The 20,699-nt window shown below is 39.0% G+C and overlaps 1 protein-coding gene across 10 annotated transcripts in view; it reads right to left on the bottom strand.

Annotated features, from left to right (window-relative positions):
- Positions 1–20,699, bottom strand: part of LOC135489952 (zinc finger MIZ domain-containing protein 1-like) — a 178,093-nt gene that overhangs the window by 67,996 nt on the left and 89,398 nt on the right. For 9 of the 10 annotated variants that reach the window (XM_064775617.1, XM_064775633.1, XM_064775623.1 and 6 more), the window contains one exon: positions 20,224–20,329. In XM_064775617.1, the coding sequence (XP_064631687.1) occupies positions 20,224–20,329 (106 nt within the window). Of the gene's footprint in view, positions 1–7,020; positions 7,038–20,223; positions 20,330–20,699 lie in introns of those variants that run through there. The other variant, XM_064775654.1, reaches the window with a different exon arrangement.

Below are 20,699 nucleotides of genomic sequence, written 5' to 3'. Positions count from 1 at the left end.
CGAAGCCTGCGTGGGTGTGAGCGTGGAGCCAAAATTTCAAAATAGACGAGAAAATCGACCTTGTAAACTCTTCAACTTGAGAGGGTATGACCTCTTGTGTACAGCTATATGCCGTCTATATGGGCCCCACCAGCCTGGAGACCCTTCACTGCACAAGAGGCACGTGGCCAGTACGTTTTTGAATGGGAGACTAATGCTCTTGAGGAAAGCATGAACGATTTGTCATTTTGCAATAATGTTGATAATGTAGCTTGTGAGATTTAACATACTGAAGATTCAGACTCAAGATTCAAAGATTCAGCAACATCATTTATTGATCCTGATACTTGCATTATAAGCTATGTAGAAATATAGGAGAATTTTCAACTCTTTCGCCACATCCAGAATATGGCATACTGGACAAGAACACCCTTGGTACTCTCTACATCATTACCATAACTGCAGCCATTTTGGACTTCATCAATCCCGATCAAAACATCTTGATGGCATGATTTAGCTCCAATGCCTCAGGACCTAGCTGGACATAGCTGTGAAGTCCTGCAGCCCAATGAATATTACATTAGGAACCTCTGCCTGTTGCCTTTTCATTTGATCATATTTATTCATTACCTAACAGGCGAGTGCATATGCTAGTCCATCTTCACAATTAAATACTAAACTAATGTTGATGCCTCCCGATAAATAATTGGCAGCGTAGTCTCTCATGTGACACTAGTGACTCCTGCTGTAACCATAGGAATCATCAAGCACGCACATATATGTGTACAGTCTGGAGCAGAAGATAAACGGGACATTGATTTTCCAATCTCCGAACTTGTGCAGGTATTATGACTACATATCACTATCGAAACTATGAGACAATTTGCGATGACAGATAAGCATTTATGAATACAACTGCAGTTCATAGTCAGCACCAAATATGGCTTAGCTTTATCCAAACCACTGTTAGCCTGTTGCCTTTGAGATTTGAGAACACCTCAGGTGCTTTTTGATGGAATTCCTGCTTGTGCCAACACCTTATCGAAGTGTTGTAGTGTGCTTCACCAATTGGAGTTCAAGAGCGGAGTCGGAATCAAACCCCTACATCATCTGATCATGGAGGATAAAGCGCCTGCAAAAGAGCAATTTTTGTTGTGCAATGGTCATCATAGATGCCTGCAACAAGAATCGGTGATTACATCCATAAGCAAACAATATCAACTCCTCCAATATCAAAGCAACTGACTACAAGTTACCTGCAGAAAAACAATCTTTTTGTCACACATTGCAGGCATTACAATCGCAGATGGCAGCGACCAGAATCACTTGTTTGCAGGACAACGTATTCTTATTTCCAAAAGACAAAGAGTTGCTTAAATTCTTCAACATCATTGTAGAAGTGGAAATCAATCATGCCACATGATTCTGGGGCAAATCTGGAGCCAGCACCACTACATCGAGCAACTCCACTTACAATATTTATGACGCGACATGAAAATCATGTTCGAATTGCATCATTCACAGAATGACAAATCACAGAATCAAGGTATTGATGATCTAATGCACAAGACTGTATAGTCAACGTTACAAAATAGGCAAGCCATCTGAATTATTTATGCCCTGATATAATCACAAACTAAATAGAAAGTCTTTGCTACGCAGAAGCATTCTCCAACGACATCCATAGTGGTTGTACATTAATTATCTCATTGGAAGAATGGTCTCTGTGTACGGAGAGTGTGCCAAGGCAATCAGATGGCAGAATTAATGGGCTGTTCTTTGAGTGCAGGGGAATATCGGCGAACAAATGGCGGGGATATCGGTGAGGTATAGATATCATCAGTGGTGAAAAGGAAAATAACAATTGACTTGGCAGCTACTTGGTATGAAAGCGACTGTCCCTATCGTGCACTGAATCGACATGAATTAGCATTGGTTAATTGCCGGACAAAAAGTGAGGAATAGTTGGTTGTGGATTTGTCAAGTTGCAGATGGTGAACACTACAGAATGTTCTGCAAAGTAATGGCGTGTTTTAGAGACAACATCCAATGTTTGGCTAAAGCGCCGCATTTTTTATCAGCTGTATTTTGTCACTGATGCTGGCATAAACTTGCTGTTATCGGCTTTAGTTAAGCCCTTAGACTTAAGTGACAAAAGTCGTTTTGAACAACCGGGCCCCAATGTATAATCCATCGTTTCCCATTGCCATAAAACCCTCATCTGTTTTATTTATATTTACATGTTTATTGATTTGTAACTCACGCAACGTTGATGATGAATGTCAGCATCAGATCATGGCGCTCTGCGTGAAATAATAACCCTTGGCACAATGGACCACAACAATCTAATCACTTGGGATTGAGGGATCTACTTTTTGTTTGGTCAATAACTGCAGATGCTGACACAGGCATCAATAGTGTTTTAGTGTTGGGGCAAAAGCTGGGGGCATGTGACAGAAAAAATAACAATAAACCAATGTTTTGTGTCTTTTGTCTGTTGGTAGTGACCCAAAACAAAACTCCAGCAGATCATACACACCGAAGGAGGATAACCTGAACAATATGCCATAATTGGTTCTAACCAGGAACACCAGTGATACACAAGGACTAAATCAATCTGGACTGTTTCAACAAAGCATGTGCTTTCGTGCACTTCAACTGTGTTGAGCAGTACCTAAAACCACACAGGTGGCGGTAATCAAATCATGTATGGATGATTTGTTACATTGTGCTTGATTTTCTTAAGTCCAGTTTAACATTCATGGCAGTTTATTTAGTCCCATATGCAATGTTACTCGATATAAGTATGTTCGACTTCATTATATAAGCTAGCATAACAACTGGACCCTGGCAAACTGACCTGGGACTCGGACATGTATTTGAGTTGGTCCTGGTCAACCAATTCATTCAATCACCAAGTATCCGTATTTCATAAACTCAGCACATGCACATCAATGATTTATCCCATCATCTGATAATTTGGTCAAATGCCAGCATTTGACCAACTGTGACAAATAGACATGATAGTCATAAAATAAACATACTTTAGTGGCCTTTATCCATGTATGTATTGATCAATATCAATAGTTTTATCGCAAAACAAGATATATCTGATTTAGCCAGTATGTCTCACCTCAGTAAGCGGCAGGAGTGATGTTGCAGCGTCATGATGACTGAACTGAGCATTTCAATTGACCCACATTAAATTTATCAACAAGGAAATATTATACCGTGTACGTCACCTGTGAAATGTGCAATACTTGCACAGCATACATGTAAGCTTACCTCAGGCACCAAAAAATATGAAGTAGACCCAAATATAATCATTATAATAGAATAATGCACTTTTGATATCAAGTCGGTCAGGTTCAACCAGTACCAGGCATATACAGATATATGTACTTTGACCAAAATGGAAATACAGAGTTGATTATATCAGGTACATTGGTAATGATTGGGCCAAATCACCCAAGAAGAGTTTAAGGATGGATAAAAGCACTAGATTTCAGTTTAAAGGAATATAACTCCCCCTCCACCCCTTTTCCCAATTAGTCATCTTTCACTAACACTGAAAGACATTGTGGGGCACCTACACAATGATACCACATGGATTTTCATATGGTTTTCCTACATTCTTCCTTTAAAGTCTACTGATAGGTAGATAGCAACGAAGATATGACTAAATGATGCCACAATGGTGGTGATGGTGCCGTTAACGGCGACGACGACCATGATGATGATGATGACCATAATGATGACCATGATCACCATGATGGAACACAAGAATTTCTTTCAAACTTACCATCATTGTCACAGTTAGGTGCATCATTGAAATCAGAGAGATCACAACTGGGGTCAAAGTTCAAGCCGGGTAAATCCATGACCTATGATTTTAAAAGGTCAAATACAACACCAAAAGTCACTGAAAATATGATGAAATCATTCCCTCTTGTTGCAATTTCCACTTATTTCTAAATGAACATCTTGTAACAGGCGGGAACCTGACTCAATGCATGGCGTATCGTTCATACAGAGTATTCCATCATACCAATTCTCCAAACACATGGTGCCAATCGCCAAAGCTAATTACTCAAATTGCTCCAGCACCTCTTCATTGGAGAATGACAATTAGTCTTGATGAACAGCCCAGCTTGTTTTTACAACACTTTGTTTTAGTCACAATTAGTTGGTATTGTATGCTGCGTCCAGAGAAGAAAACCCTCAATCAACGAATCAAAACCTGGACCTTTTTTCCAAGGAAGGTGATGATTGTTTTGTTTGTCATCACAAAGGTGCTAACCAGGGGCCAGGGACTAAGCACAGTAACTGGGGACAGTGACCAATTAGGGGCTCAAAGAGTCAACGATCCTCGTATCTGGAAGCATTGTTTCTGTATCAACCTTTATGTTACTGAAATGATTTAATTGATTTTTACGAATTCCTATGCCTTTTTTCCTTCAAAGGTTTAACTACGTCATATTGCATTCAAAAGTTGCATTCTACCAAACAAGTCGCCAAAGATAGGATGCTGAACTGATTTCTAAAGACTGTCTTCCCACATCAAACCTAACTGGTAAAATTCCCCAGTGATGTCTATATTCTATGATCTCTTGTCTTTGCCATGCATGATTAACAAGACAAATGATATATGTGTGTGGGTGTCAGCCAACAGACTAGGGTGGGTGGCGATATACTGCCATGTACTGCTCAGGTAATCCCAATTCTCCATTGATTACTCAAGGAGGAAGATGTACCAAAGTGTAAATACCCACATTTATCATATTATTGGCAGACATGACCTGATGTTTATCATAGTAATTTATCACTTGTAATAGATTCTTAAATATCGCAAAAATCAATCTGTCAAGGTCACTGTTCCGTGGTACCACCTTGTTGTACAAGGGGTTGCATTAGTCCTCACCTAAGCAAGTGACAGTACATACAGTAAAAACAAACTTAACGGTAGTCTGTGACAGTATTTCCTCTTTAATTACCAACATGGATGTCAGTGTCGCGCAGTGGAAACATCAGCTCCTGTCACCACTGAGGTCTGGAGTTTGATTCCTGCTGATGAATTCTTGATTATACTGATGCCATAGAGAGGCTGATCCCCTTCCACAGCGTATGAAACCTCACATGGCGGCCACAGTTTTGCTGGTACCCTATTTTGAGTATCATAACCTGTCAATGACATCTATCAACACAACTATCCACACAACAAAATGATTCCAATTTCACGGATATGAGACCATAATTTGAGCACAGGATCAACTAATTGGTTCCGTTAATGAACAATCGATATTGACTGCTGTGCAATCAATGAAATAGATTCAGAATAATCATTGGTTTATCTCGTTTACAATCCTAAATCCTGACTGTCACTCGGCTGGTCAATTAAAGGCATCAGGCTTCTTTGAAAATTATCTTTTCATAATTTCTTTTACTTTTGTTTGTCATGATATCGACAGGATCACGTCGTCCAACTTTCAAGTTATGGTAGATTACACTTTTGATAAGAATTGATACCCCATGTTAAGTAATGAGATAGATATCATTGATACAAATCCAGCATGCTTATAGTCACAAGCCACAACGTGACATGCCTTCACACAGCACTCTAGGGCATCCATGTCACCAACGTGAGGCATCGGTATGCTAAAATTATCTTCCTTATTAGCTAATAGCAGTTGAATTGGCTTTCAATAGAGATGCTTTTAAAGCGAGTTTCTGCTTAGGTGGTTTTCACCCGCTTGTCCCCCAAAAGAGTTGCACAACATTGACACATCCCAGAGGGAACTGGTATCTCAACATAATTTGCAACAATGAAGGGTGTTCTTGAGGAGACTTAAAATTGCAAATGTCAGACAGGCCATTTTTGAACGTATAAAACAGAAGAGTACTAAACATTTGTTATTCAAATCAACCTACAATATGGATCAGCAAAAAGTACAAAAATGGTCAATACACTCGCAAATGGCCAATTCTCAAGTTATATTCACACCAATAACCACAAATGACTGTTAGGTTGAAATACGATATGTTCACAGCTCAAGAGCCATGACCGTCGTTGATCAAACTGTAAGACTACGTCCCTTAAACTATATGAAATGGTCAATAAACATTCAATGCTCAAACGGCTGATTCTCAAGTAACATTTAGTACACAGTACATATGAACCGGAGATCAAATCACAGGTTGAAATACTATAAATACATAGCTCATGTCAAGAGCCGTGGGTGCGTGATTATTTCCCTATAAGTATCCACAGCGAGATGACAACTGGTCTTGTATCAGCTGGTCTCATCGTGTATGCGCTGGAAAATCAATTCACGTTGTATACTTAACTATCAGTTATTGATTGCCCGCGGCACTGAGCGTAGGCTATAGGTCTCTGTATTGAACTCTAACAGGTTGACATTGCCACTTAATGCTTGTAGCTGCTGCACCAGGTTTAATAATCTTGATTATCGTGAGTGGTGTAGTGTGTAAGTGAGCTTGGAACGTAATCTTTGGGTTGTTGGTTCAACACTAGCTCAGAACATAGGGTAAAGTGACTAAGACTGCAAGAAGAATAGCAATATAAAATCGCACTGGCATGAAGTCAAGTTTCAAAATCCTCTTTTTGTGAACACTAATGCAAAGTACTAAGACTTATAAAACTTTGCTGCATAAACCAAATTGATAGGCTCATCCAACAAAGACTAGAAGAGAAGCGACAGAACCTGTGTCATTTCTCACTGAAGTGTGATAAGGCAGCATCACTGAAGAAGACTCAGCTGTCAAAATGATCAACAGTAAGTTCCTGTGCTGGAGCCATTTAAGATTAAAATCAAAGAAAACATTACAATCACCTGAAATCAGAAATTTCTATTATTCTACATTAAGCAAGAGACATCGCTGTTGTCCTATTGCTAAACTGCAGAAAGGAAATATGATATCTTCTTAAAGTAAGATTAATGCACATCATCGATCACTATCTTGAACTTGTTAAAATAAATCGAAGAAACCTTGCGCACAAATCGGAAAGTGTTGATACCTTACCATATTGAAAGATCCATGGTGTCCGATATCATCAGTTAAAAGTGAACATCAGTGTTGTGCCGGAGTGTACCTGTTTCCTATGCTCGGCATTAAACAAAGCCCCCAGGAACAACTATTTTAGTCTTGAATAGCGATGACAAGCTACCATAGACCAATATCAGTGCTTTATTCCATTAAACTACTCAATGAGTGGGCGAACAATAGCGCAAGGGTAAGAACATGAATATTTATGAGGTTCGTGAGATCTGAATAACACTGGGCCAGTCTGGTGACTGCGGCTCCATATGACTCTATCCCAATACAGTGACAATAGGTAAAACAAAACCCGTATCAACTGCATGTGTCCAGTTCCACTGATTTTGGGGGTGACGACTGCCTGTGATCAGGTTGAGATTTTGGAAGTACCGACTGCTTGTTACCAGTTCGGATTTTGGGGGTATCAAAATTTTTATTTGCACCTTATCATTGGTAAATCACCCTCTGAGATTCTCCATATGATGCCTTTAAAATGTTTTGCCTTTTTAGTTCTTGATTAGTGCACCAAAAAATAACCATACGCACTGTGACTATTGTAAAAATAACATTTGATTTTTTATGGCCTCAGGTTTGTCCAAAAAAAAAATTGTTTAAGAAAAATATTTTGTGCTTGTAGCTAACATACCATTGCAAAGCCCAGTCAACAGTCAGGGTAACCAGATTACTGTCAGCCATTCTTTGCACACCCTTTCAAACTTACCACAAAAATCTGGGCACTTATACCCCAATCTTATTATACTGTCCTGGGTGAGGCCCAACTCAGACTATTATATCGAAAGTCAGTGAAAGGGGCTAACAGTGCTAACTAACAATAGGAGTAAATCCAAGAAAATTGCCCTAGCAAAAACAACCCAGACGATAAACCCTTTTGAAGCATTTTCGAACAATACCTAAAGAATTTACCTTCAGTTTGGGTCTTGTATAATTTTCACAAGTTCAACAAAGGCTTCGAAGCAAAAGTGTTTCACTTAAGACCTAAACTAATACGTTATAAGTGGTATTTAGATATCATACTAATGTATCAGGTATAGTTAAATTGAAATGAGAAGTACAGACATGTAAAGAACATTAAGGAGTATGTACCCTTGGAACATTTTTTTCAAGTATAACAGAGATCAAAAGAATTATTTTTATTGGAGTTTATATTGCTTTAGATGTTTTAGGACAAGTCAATTATTGAAAAAGATTATTTGAGGCAAGGTAATCGCTGACTTCATGCCAGATAAATGGCAAGTGACCCAAATATTTAACCTAATTCAGTGGCTCCGCCTAAGTGAATGTTTGGAAACTTTTAAAGGGGGTTCGTTCATAGGGGTGGTTCTTGGATGCACCCACAAACCTATGGACCATCTCTGGCATCCTCTACTGACTGAACTTAATGCTAGTTCCGGCCAACATTATCTCAAGCTAAGCCTCAGTACCACAAATGGATGACAACAAATTGACCATTTAAAAGAACCATTCAGAAGTCATTACAGAGGAATTTTTCACCAAAAAAATCTCAATTGAGCTGTACATACAATTGTTGCTAAATAATGTAATATTCATGAATGAAATATTGGCATAATAGTCAATGTCATATAATGTAGATTCAGGTGTTACCACCATGAAGTACGATGACAAACCAGTTGCTTTGTTAAATCAGGTTGGAGAGACCAACTGTTGTTTGTTCTGATGAACTGATTACACTGGCAGAGGATATGCTGTTGTATTCTACATTCATGATACTGGTGACAAGTGTCACTTTGTTGGTCCTTCGACAACCATACTGACCTGCAGTGTTATGTGTGTCGCTGGATCATAGAAATTAATCTGAGTCACATATAGCTGATCGCACCTTATAGATAAACAGAGGGTTGAGACTCATCTGAAACACACCTAAAGATGCAATCGTATTATGTCACATGCACCCGTAAAGGCTACTGTCACTCTCTTTATTTTTGCCAGCCTAATCTTTTCTCGGGTTTTGCTTAACTGGGCAAAACATTTTTTTTACAGAAACTAATGGCAGTTACACCTCAAAAACGTATTTTCACAATAATTTTAGGCAGTGAAAATAAAGGGGATAACAGCATGGTTGGAACAGCCATATAATAAAGTTTCAATGGAAAAATCATTGCCTATGTTCTCAAATGTGACAGTTTATCAAGACTTGGATGAGTTTGAAGAACTTTTTAGAATGAATATACTACATTTGAGCTGACTCTTCATACAAAACACTGGTCTCTATGTACTGGTGATCACTTGATGACCTACCACACCACACTAATAGACCATTTAAATGCTCGTGTACGTACATTTTGAAATCCCCCGACACTGCCGCCATCAGAAGCCACAACACCATAACAAAATGCCTAATGAAATTTCATGCCGCGGCGATATAAGTGGACCTGGGCTGTGTGGATAAATCAACGATGGATACAAGATGATCATACATATATATCAAGTTAATTATCACAGCCACGATGGCAGAGGATGTCACTAAATCAATAGTAATGTACAGCAGCGGGGCATGTGTTTCTATTGGGAAATTTTAATGGAAGTGGTGACCGCTGTATTGGAGAGTTACGTACTCTGGTATCAAAAAGATACCAACAATATAAGGAAGTATATGATGAGGAGAGCCAATCATTCTCCAGCAGCGGGGCTCTAAGGTCAGAAAGTTTATCGGAAATGTTTTAGGGAGTCTGCCTATTGGAGAATAGTCAAAGACGTAGATTTGAAATAATAGATCTGAGAGCATCTCTTTTCCATTGGTTTTCGACACTTGCAAGAGTGAATCATTGTATGAAAGATTCACCAACATGGCGAATGACTTGGCAAATCTTGGTAAAAAGTTGCAAGAATGTTTTTTAGGTAACCATGCACTGGAGTAAAGGAGTGTTGGTAAAATCATCATTGGGTGTCACCACTGAGTCATTGTAGCGGCCTCCAAGTTAATTAAGACAGCCACAGTGGAAGAGGATGTCGCTAAATCAATAGTAATGTACAACAGCATGATAAGTTGATATCAAATAACATGAACCTCAGTTGAGATACCTGTCTGTTTCATTGGTTTATGGCCAAGAAAGTACGAGATCACATGAAAGATCGATGAATCCAGAGGAAGGGAATCCCTGCCTGGTGGCACCATATAACTCATCCAGGTCACCAATGCATAATACCATAATGCAAAGGGCAGGTGCACGAGAACATCTACATGTGGTGCCCAAGGAGAGAACGTCAGGGAGGAAGGGTAGATCACCTCGCTGAGGGTACACGGCCAGCGGGTTCTCGCCAAACTTATCCAGATACCAGAAACAGTCATTCCGTGAATTAAGTTGAAACAAAAGTAGTTTCACCTGGTGTATCTTAGTTACTGCTTAGTAACTTTGGTTACCTATCAATGCACCTGTAAAGCAGATAGAAATCTGGTTATGCAATAGGTTGAACATAGTTCCCCTTTGAGTCTGGCATGATATTGCGAATCACCCATCCATCCTTTAGTATCAAAAGTACTCTGCAACAGCAAGTTCTAAGCTATTCCCTCATAAATCACATACATGTATGACCCATTATTGGAGATGGAGGATGACAGTAATCTCCAATAGCAGAGATCAACAAACCTATAGATTTTTATATAAGATTCAAGATACTCTTCACTTGGAGAGTTAATGGATCCAGACTCTAAAAGTCTGCCTCGCCCTGAGTTTACTGAAATCTCATGTACATTTTGATCTGAAAACCATAGATCAAATGAATAAAGTTGGCTGAAATGCGCCAACCCCATTTTATGACTATTACCAAGTGGTCTTATATTGTCAGCTGAAGACATAATTGAGTTATTAAGATGATATGTAACTTTGGGTGCAATCTTGGAAAGTAGTCAGAAAAGGTTTCATGCCACAGAAATTACTCATACAAGGTATCATATGACAGTTACTTTGCAGAACGAAAGATTGGATGAGTATCAAGCCTTCAGGACCCTTTCCAGCATTCATCCTTTTGAAGGCAACAAGAGGCCCAAGGGCCAAATGTTCAGCAGTGGTGAATAGCCATCACTATTAATGGCCATTATTCAGGGTTAATTCATCAATGTGTACTACAATCTGGCCACATTCAACAAAGGCAGGTGGAAGAGGCCCTCTCGGATGAACCATTTCAGATTGCAAAGTCAGTATCATATTTGAGGTGAGGTCAATCACGACATTCATAAGCAATCAGCGTCTGCAGCTTTCTGCATCTTATCAAAATTCAAAATATATACCTCGGCAACATTAGGGGAAAACCTGTTCCCTCATACCGTGGTAACTTGAAGTACAACATGCCACCTTTCATTTCAGAGTGCTAAAATGCTAAAATAGTCAGCCCCTCTTGGAAATAATGCACTATTACCTTGGTGAATCAGAACGACACCTTTATTCTCATTAAAAGATAAAGGTTAGCTGCACTACTAACTGGCATTTGCACTCTCATATTAAAGGTGACATAGGTAACATTTACCAAAACATTTTAGCCTACATTGAACCCGACTCTTTCCACAAATGCCAAACGGTTCATTCTCAGGTTGTTAAACATCGAGCAGCATAAAAAGGGATTGGGAATATCTGCGGCAGAAAAACCACGCCAAGAATGCCATGGAATACGGAATGCCATCTGAACAAACAGAAGTGTTAGTTGCCTATTCGTTACAATAAAATGTGGCGGTGATAAAACCTTTTTTCCAGCGAGATGTACTGATTGGTTGTTTTAGTCTTTAGCATTATGGCTGCTCAGGTGCCTGGAGCAAATCTAAGACAAGATGTAAGGAGAGCCAGGACTGATAACTCCTGAACGGAAGAAACGGGGGTGTCTTCACATGTCTAACAGCTCAAAAGTACCCTCTTTGCTCGCCCAAACAATCAAAGGAACAGCACACTTGCAAACAGCCCAACCATTAGCGCCACCTCCTTCCAAATATTTGGTGCAGGCACTAAAATTTCTTGAGCTGATGATGCTTTAGACCAGATGACTTGAATTACAGTTAGATGTTCTGGGACTAGTTAAGATTGTATTTAGCACCTCATGTTTTGGTCTATATTTTTGGGTCTACCCCCCTTTGGTTTTGATTTAGACAACCAACAACCGCCAGCTCAGTAATAATCATTAACACATGATTGCATCTGCCAATAACATTAAATCACTTAAGAGTACAATATCATAAACCATTGCTTTTATGAAAAAAATAATATTGGTACTGATGTTCTGGGCCATGTTGTCATCCTGGGATGGGCCAGTTGATTACTCAGCAAGCTAAACCAACCACCCATAGGATAATGAAAAGTATATTTGCTCATAAAGTAAGAGTAACATTAGCTCATAAAGGAAGAGTATGGTAGTGTTGGCCTATAATGTAAATCTGGCAATATGGAATTGATAAGCGAGTTGGTGGCTGGTCAATGTTGCTGCATGTTGATCAGGGTCTGTTGCAGCTCTTAAGGGGCGACATCAATGTTTGCTGAAGGGGTTCTGAAATCTAAGAAGTCATAATGACTCCTTACTGATTTTATAGTATGTAATGTCATTATCCCTTGTACTTGTCATGTAATCAAAAGGAAATTGATTCTTGCTGAATAGAGATACGAAATAATGTAAACAGAACATCAACATCATTGAAAGTTAAAAGCATGCCGATATGTCGAATGTCAAATCAAAATCATTCGTTAACAAAATAAACCTAAAACCGTGAACAGTAAACCGAAATTTGAAATCAATAACCTCTACAAATAGGTGTCCTTGAAAATGATAAAATGTTGATAGAAGAGGTTTTTTCATACCAACAAATTGACACAACAAGTGGAAAATCAACACCATAGTTGCAGCAGTTTCAATGACCGCCACTTGGCACTTGGAACTTAATTGTAAAATCAACTGGAAATGGCTCCTAAAGTGGCCCCGATTCAATTCAAGGTCACACTATCATGCTAGGTGCTGTATTGCGCTTGTTGAGAACAGGTTTACAATAATTACTCTATGCAAATGACAGCATCTGAGCGATGAGCTGTTTTGATTGGAACCCGTTGGAGAGGACCATGCTGTACAGATTATTCGATGTGGGAGAAGCTTTAAGCATTTATCAGTGATTTCTTTTAATTGAGTATGATTGACTTTGTCTGGAAGATTCTAGGACTGTGTCAATTTTGGAGATCACAGAGTCTGTTAAATGAGCTATCATAAGATACTGCCTGTTCTTAAGCTACCGCAGACTTAACCTATTAGGACTACTATCCCATTTCCATCATCATTACTATCTCAAAACTAAGAGCAAGTTTGTTTGAATATTTTTTGAGCCATATTCTAAACAGATACTATATGTCCTAAAATATCACATTATGACCTCTGTTGAATAACATACAAAATTGCGGATATAATAGCTTTAATGGCCTCTGCAAAAGAGTAACACTTGACCCATTCATAATGTTTGACACACATCTAACCTTTACTGTTCTTGATGATACTATACAGAATGGCAGATTCATGTTGATAATTTGCTAATTGCCTTGGTAATTATTACTGTAAAGAGCTGAACAAACATCAAGCAGCCATTGTGGTGGTGTAGTACTGGTGGGGTTGATGATCAGGTATCTGTACGTGCAAATCTCAGCACAGACGACAACATAATTCTCTTCCTCTAACCCGTGAGTGAAGGACTTGATATGAAGTGCGCCTGTTTTTCTAGAAATTAACATGGCCATGTGCAATTAGACAAACCAGTGTAATGAAACTTGGCATGTGTGGTGTTTTTATATCGTTGTATGCAATAGTCTTATCGAAACACTCTTCCTTATAATAGCTCAAGGCAATTTGCATAGAATTCCCTATCGAACAATGAAAAAAAATCAAATTCTTTCATTCAAAACCATCGCTGTATATCCCCACTATTTACTTTTACATTATCCCACTACTAATGGAATCCTCCAAATCACAAATCACAATCAAAATAATTCCTCAAATAAAATCAAAACTATTGTTTGAAGCAGACAGCAATGTGTGTAAATTTCAATCTACACAATGTTTCGCAAAAAATAAAACAAAGACACTGAAGTGATCCATGCCATGTGCACAGCAACATGCAAGGTAAAAAGTGTCGCAAAAAGTATCACAGGAAATTCACAAAGAAAACAAAGGAATTGCGAAGAGAACAGTTGGAATCACCAGTGTTGTCACCTGGGGACAAATTGGTGAACTATGCGATTCCTTTGTATCTGATCTGTATCTTGCATTGCCAAGGTGATGAAGTCTGCGCTTAGTGTATCTATTATTGGTGCAATCAGGGCTTATTGATTTCACAGTCTAATACATACCCATTTCGATGAGCATTCTCCTACAAGGTATTTACAAAGTCCAGGATCTTGGCACTTCTGACACTGGCCAGGAATGGATCAGATCTCGCATTAGAAGAGATAAGCCATCAGTTCCAAGTTCTTGGAGGAGAAGCGTGGGTTACAGAGGTGTTATCAACCTCCAGAGTAAAGGTGAAGATGTGACGCATCAATAAGAGCAGGGACTCTATCTAGTAATGTCAATGGTCAATTTCGTTCTTATATAGTGTTAAAGAAATTAACCATTTCTAGACAATTCAACTATGAACTTTTCTATAAATTTTAGAATTTATTCAAACAATTTATAAATAGCGAATATCAGACAATTTTACAGCATTTGAATGTATCTGACAGCCAACTTGTCAAGCGCCATAGCAAGATCATTATAACATACATGAATATGAATTTAGTTGCCATAACACCTTACCCCACAACACACCAAAACTTTTCTTAAATTCCATTAATTATTCAACAAAATCAAACACGTACTTAAAATAGAAACAAAGACTCTAAATGGAGACTTCAGAACAATTCACAGTGTTTACATGGGTTTTTAGACATAAATCAATATTCAATTCCACCGTTGAAAACAGATCATTTGAATATTCAAAATTGCCACATCATGGCTTGGTTTGACAAAATTTGCAAAACACCAATTAAGTTCATGATCACAGTATTCAATCTTGTTATTGCGCCAAAGCATTAGAGAGCTAATCCATCTATTTCCAGCATTTTTCTCCTAACTCCTTGGCCGATTTTTTTAATGGCAATTTCCATTAATACCAGAACCTTTGAATTAAAATTAAACCAGCTGATGCACATTTTAGAGAGATAAACCCAACCATGCTCAGAAGTTCTGTTGGCATGAATTAGCCGATCAATACGATTCTGCCACAGTGAAATACAAACATTCATTTGGCGCCATCAAATATTTAATGGTATCAGAGCACAGCGCTTTAGACGACTGCTGCTGGAAAAAAAACTAAGAGCCATGTTGAGTGAAATCATGAATCAGGATCATGCAGTGGCAAGGAAATGGGAAAGGTTGTCCATTAGGTTCAAATAAGGGGATAGGTGGTTACTGAGTTCGAATAAGAGGAAAGGTGGTTATCAAGTTCAAATGAGGGGATGGTGGTCATCGTGTTCAAATGTTAAGGGGATAGGTGGTTTCTGTGTTCGACTGGGCGATACTGAGTTTAAATAAAGGGATAGTTGGTCACCAAGTTCAAATAAGGGGATGGGTGGTCACTGTGTTCAAATTAGGGGATAGGTGGTCACTGAGTTCAAATAAGGGGATGGGTGGTCACTGTGTTCAAATATGGGGACAGGTGGTCACTGAGTTCAAATAAGGGGACAGGTGGTCACTGTGTTCAAATTAGGGGATAGGTGGTCACTGTGTTCAAATAAGGGGACAGGTGGTCACTGAGTTCAAATAAGGGGACAGGTGGTCACTGAGTTCAAATAAGGGGACAGGTGGTCACTGAGTTCAAATAAAGGGATAGGTGGTCACTGTGTTCAAATAAGGGGATAGGTGGTCACTGTGTTCAAATTAGGGGCTAGGTGGTCACTATGTTCTAATTAGGGGATAGGTGGTCACTGAGTTCAAATAAGGGGACAGGTGGTCACTGAGTTCAAATAAGGGGGTAGATGGTCACTGAGTTCAAATAAGGGGATAGGTGGTCACTGTGTTCAAATTAGGGGATAGGTGGTCACTGTGTTCAAATTAGGGGATAGGTGGTCACTGTGTTCTAATTAGGGGATAGGTGGTCACTGAGTTCAAATAAGGGGATAGGAGGTCACTGAGTTCAAATAAGGGGATAGGTGGTCACTGTGTTCAAATAAGGGGTCAGGTGATTGCTGAGTTCGAATAGGTGATTACCGAGTTTAAATAATGAGATAGGTGTTGGTCCAGCATCATCTCGAGCTATTCTTTTTGATGACTATTTGTCATTATGCACAAAGCGCCTCGTTTTGAATTCAAGGAGACAAAATTGATGCATGATGGTTGGAATCACTATTCAATCCCCAATAATTGCTTGTATCACATAATATATAACACCGGACATCTTGCATGCTAATCATAGTTAAACCTGGTGCCTGAACTTTGAAACGCAACCCCTGCGCCAGTCATATCATCATCCACTACTCCATTACAACCCGATATAGTGATACTTCCACTCAATAAGCCAGGTTTGAATTACACAGCTATTGTGTATGATAACATATCGTTATGAAAAACGACCGGAAAAAAAAATCAATCAAACTCCTCATTTGATATGGAAAGTGACATTCTTGATTATTTTTCTCCATTTTATATTGTTGCCGTTATACTCTTAATTGCCTAGCTAATTCTACATGCTATATGAGTCCTGCCCTATAGATTTTTCGTTCATCCCGTACAGTGCTTTTACTCCTTGGTAATATTACCCAATCTCATAGAATTTATTAGATATTTGTATCATGATGACTGAGGGGCTGTCTCCAAGATGGAATCAATGGATGCAATGTGCCAGCTCCCCCGATTAGGTTCTGGATAAACACAAATGATGGTCACTTGAGCTTACTTGTGTCTTGAAAAGTAGTCAGCATGAACCTGGCCCCTAGCAAATTCACGCTGGGGATCAATTATTTGTCATGGATGATTGCTTTAGGTGGCTGACCTCTGAGATGCCCCCTTGAGGAGTTAGCCAGTGCCAGGGATCATTGACTCATTAAGAAATGACATACAGGGAGATGCTTTTATATCCCTCATACACAATCACCACCAGCGCAACTTAAGTTGTCATTGGTAAACTCTGTATCCATGGCAACAAACACAACACTGTCTTGGAAATTACGCATCCTGATAACGAAATTTGCGACAGTAACCATGATAGAGGCAGCCACTCGTTAAAGGGACACTAGCCTATTTAGAAAGCATTTTAGGATCAACCAGCCAGGGGTCGGTGTATTTCAGAAGACTTAATGCGTTTGTCAATACATGTATTTCCATAAATGAAGTTAACTGGGTTTTTTTCTTTCCAAATAACAATAATCCAGCAAGCAACCATCATGATAACAAAATAATGAATTGTTAGTTATCATAAGTGACATTTAAAGAAAACTCATATTCAAATTGAATTGTATTGAATTGCTTACAGCATAGAAATAAGACGAGTCACGCAGGAATGTGGGTGAGAAATGGTCTCCTTTGGGCGAGAATGATCACCATTAATCAGTAATTGAACAAGACTTGTAAAGTCCTCGCTGTTTAAGTGACAGCGAGATATGGCGCAGACCCTTAAATTAACCTGCGAATGATCAATTTATATTAGTCTTTACATGTGAGTCGACAAAGGCAATCCTCACATTTAATTAGTTTAAGTTCAATTTGGTATAACTGAGGAGTCTGAACTGTCGCTACGTGCGATTTTATTTGCATAGGGATCCTGTTTTATCTTGCTTTTGCGAACAGGGAGAACTGTATCAAAATGCATAAAATTGCACAAAGTCACCTGATGGTTCCCTCCTGTTCATGGGTGACAACGAAAGATTCAACAGCCATGAAAGAAACACAGCATTTACAATGGATGAAAACAATTGTTGGAATGCCATCCCTGCCGCTGCACCAGTTATGAGCCAATGATCCAAGAGTAGGATAGTGAAAAAGTGTAATAATTCTCTCCATGTCAACTGGGACTCCTATTGATTATGAGTAACGTCTTACAAGCAACGTTTCAATGGACTACCCTGACATCTTGCTCTTGCGCATCAGAGTTGAATCAAGTACAAGATTAAAGCAAAGTTTGCAAGAGCATTATAATGGCCAATTTACGCCACTTGACCTCTGCGACCTTGAAAATTAGGTCAAATCAAAAACCCTTATGATATGTGATGTAGCCTTGCTAGGAGTACCTACCATAAAAAAATTTTGCGAAAACGATATAAGTGAGATATCGCACTTTTTGTGTTTTAACTTTTGTCAGTCAAGTCAGAATCAGATCGGACCGAAAGTCAGAGTCAGGGTCACCTGACCTTGGGGGTTATATGTACAATTCTAAGTTTCAAATTCATAGCACTAGCAGTTAAGAAACGTGCCACTGTTTTTGAAACAGGATACAGACAACAACGACGACGACGATGGGCGATGGACAACGACGGACACTGTGGCATTGTAGTGACTTCCCTATGGTGCGCCAAAAAGTAGGCATGAAAATAAAGAGCCATGCAGTAACCAAATTTCCTCAGGTACATCCTGTAGTGTGCTATAGTCACTATAGAGGCCACTGCATTCAACCATCTTATAAAATTTCCAGTTTGCCAAAACATAACATAATATTTTTCATCATGAAGTCACCCTCTTCTCTCATCCATGTGATTAGTTGATAGGCAACTTTCTGCAGTTTTTCCAGTGTTTTTCCTGCTATTATAACAAATGATGGCGTACATCAAAGATCCCGTTCTCCATCATATTTTTCGCGTGCGACACATCCTGATTTATGATCATCCCATAATCCCATCAACCAAGAGAAATGGCTTGTCATTCCAGTCATATCTCACACCTTTTTTTGTCTTGTCGAACGAATCTGTAGTTGCTTTCCTGTGAAGTTAAAGGCCTTCTCCCTTTGTTCCAAAATTTGAATAATTTGTTATTTTGTGAATACACACTGAATATGAATTTAAACAATGCCATTGCTGAGACTTTTATACAACTACTACAGAAATCAAGTTTCAGTGAATTTGCATGCATAATAACAGTACTGCGGCATTGTGTATTTCTGTTTCTTGAGCCACCAGTTTATACAATGAACTCGAACGGAATACCCCTTTAAATCAGGAAGATGGTGACAGCTTGGTGAAAACAGACCCTAAAAAATATCTTAGAGGGAGAATATCGGCAGGAACCAAGTGGGCCAGATTAAGTTACTTCAAGTCAAGGATAGCTGTCCCTTCTACCTCACAGTACATCAATACTATTCATGCTTGTGTGAGCGATAGTTTTATCACCAAGTCAAACGAGACCAAGCTCCCTATGTCTACATTTTTCAGTCTCCTTTAGACCACAAACACAACCCCCAGCCCTTCCTATAGTTCCGCTTTAAGAACAATTTCCTAAAGAAAATCATAAATCTCGCTTGCATTTATAATTCCAACAATCCTGAAACCAAAACGACACCCTCTAACGAAGGATATGGTAACCTGTCTTTGTTCAAATATTTCCTAAAACCTTTGTAAGTAACTCCTCTACCAATGATGCCCAAGATTGCGCCGCATCTCGCTCCGGGCCATTGTTCGTAAATCATCACGATGACTCAACAACTAGTCACCAATAGAGCGAAGTTAAAATACACCAATCAATACACTGACGGAGATAATTCAATTTCCAAGTCAAACATTTCGCGATTTGAAAACGATCAGGATGAAATGTGGCAGCTTTAGACCTCGTTTGCCATCAAATAGGATCGAGATCAAATGTGACTCGAGATATTGAATGTACTTTTAAGGGTGTGGAGGAGCACATTAGGTGATAAAATGGTAATTTCTTAACTGGTAACAACCAAATTCTTTAATGTCAGAGGAAGAATTTTAAAAGTGTGTCTGTTATTGATGTCCAATTCTGTGCGCTGCACCATAAGATGCACCTATAACAGATGTCTGATGGCTCTACCCAGCTGAAGTCTCTAGGCCTTTATGGATTGGCACCTAACTGTAGTGGCACATGAAAAATGCTCATCCCGCTTCGAGGAGGAATTCTCCCCTGAGAATAAATAACACATCATCTCAACAATTCCATGATTTGGGGTACCTTGACTTTTTTAAATCAGTGAGATGAAAATATGTGTCATACCTGCTGACTTGGGTGAAAACTTGTCCCTGTGCGCTGCACATACTGCCAGCAGTCTGTACCCAAGGTCAAGGTCATAGCCCGGCTGAGCAGACACTCTGCTTACCACCTAGAAAGAGAAAGATGACAAAGAATTGTTCAAAAGTTTGATCATTTAGAAAATAAGTTACTTCAGTAAACTTAATACCTTGTTTTAATTGTAGTTTTTCAAAGTTATTGTTTCATTCATAGAAAGAGGCAAATAGTCAAGTAAACTACCCAAGGTCATAGGTGTCAATCTGCTGACCTTAAAACTTAAACCTCACTCCCCAATCACATGACCACCTTGCCTTAATATGTCATTTTGCAAACAGACAAACAGTAGCTTCTTATTGTAATTAGCTTTAATGATTGAATGGGTTAATGACTGATGACTGACAAATGGATATTCATTAAACTTTGAGGAAAGTTTCAATTGTCAATCTATCATAATCCAGGAA

The sequence above is a fragment of the Lineus longissimus genome, chromosome 1 (assembly GCF_910592395.1).
Source record: "Lineus longissimus chromosome 1, tnLinLong1.2, whole genome shotgun sequence".
Classification (NCBI taxonomy): Eukaryota; Metazoa; Nemertea; class Pilidiophora; order Heteronemertea; family Lineidae; genus Lineus; species Lineus longissimus.
The sequence above is the reverse complement of the archived record's forward strand: the minus strand, read 5'-3'. Positions and strand labels throughout refer to the sequence as shown.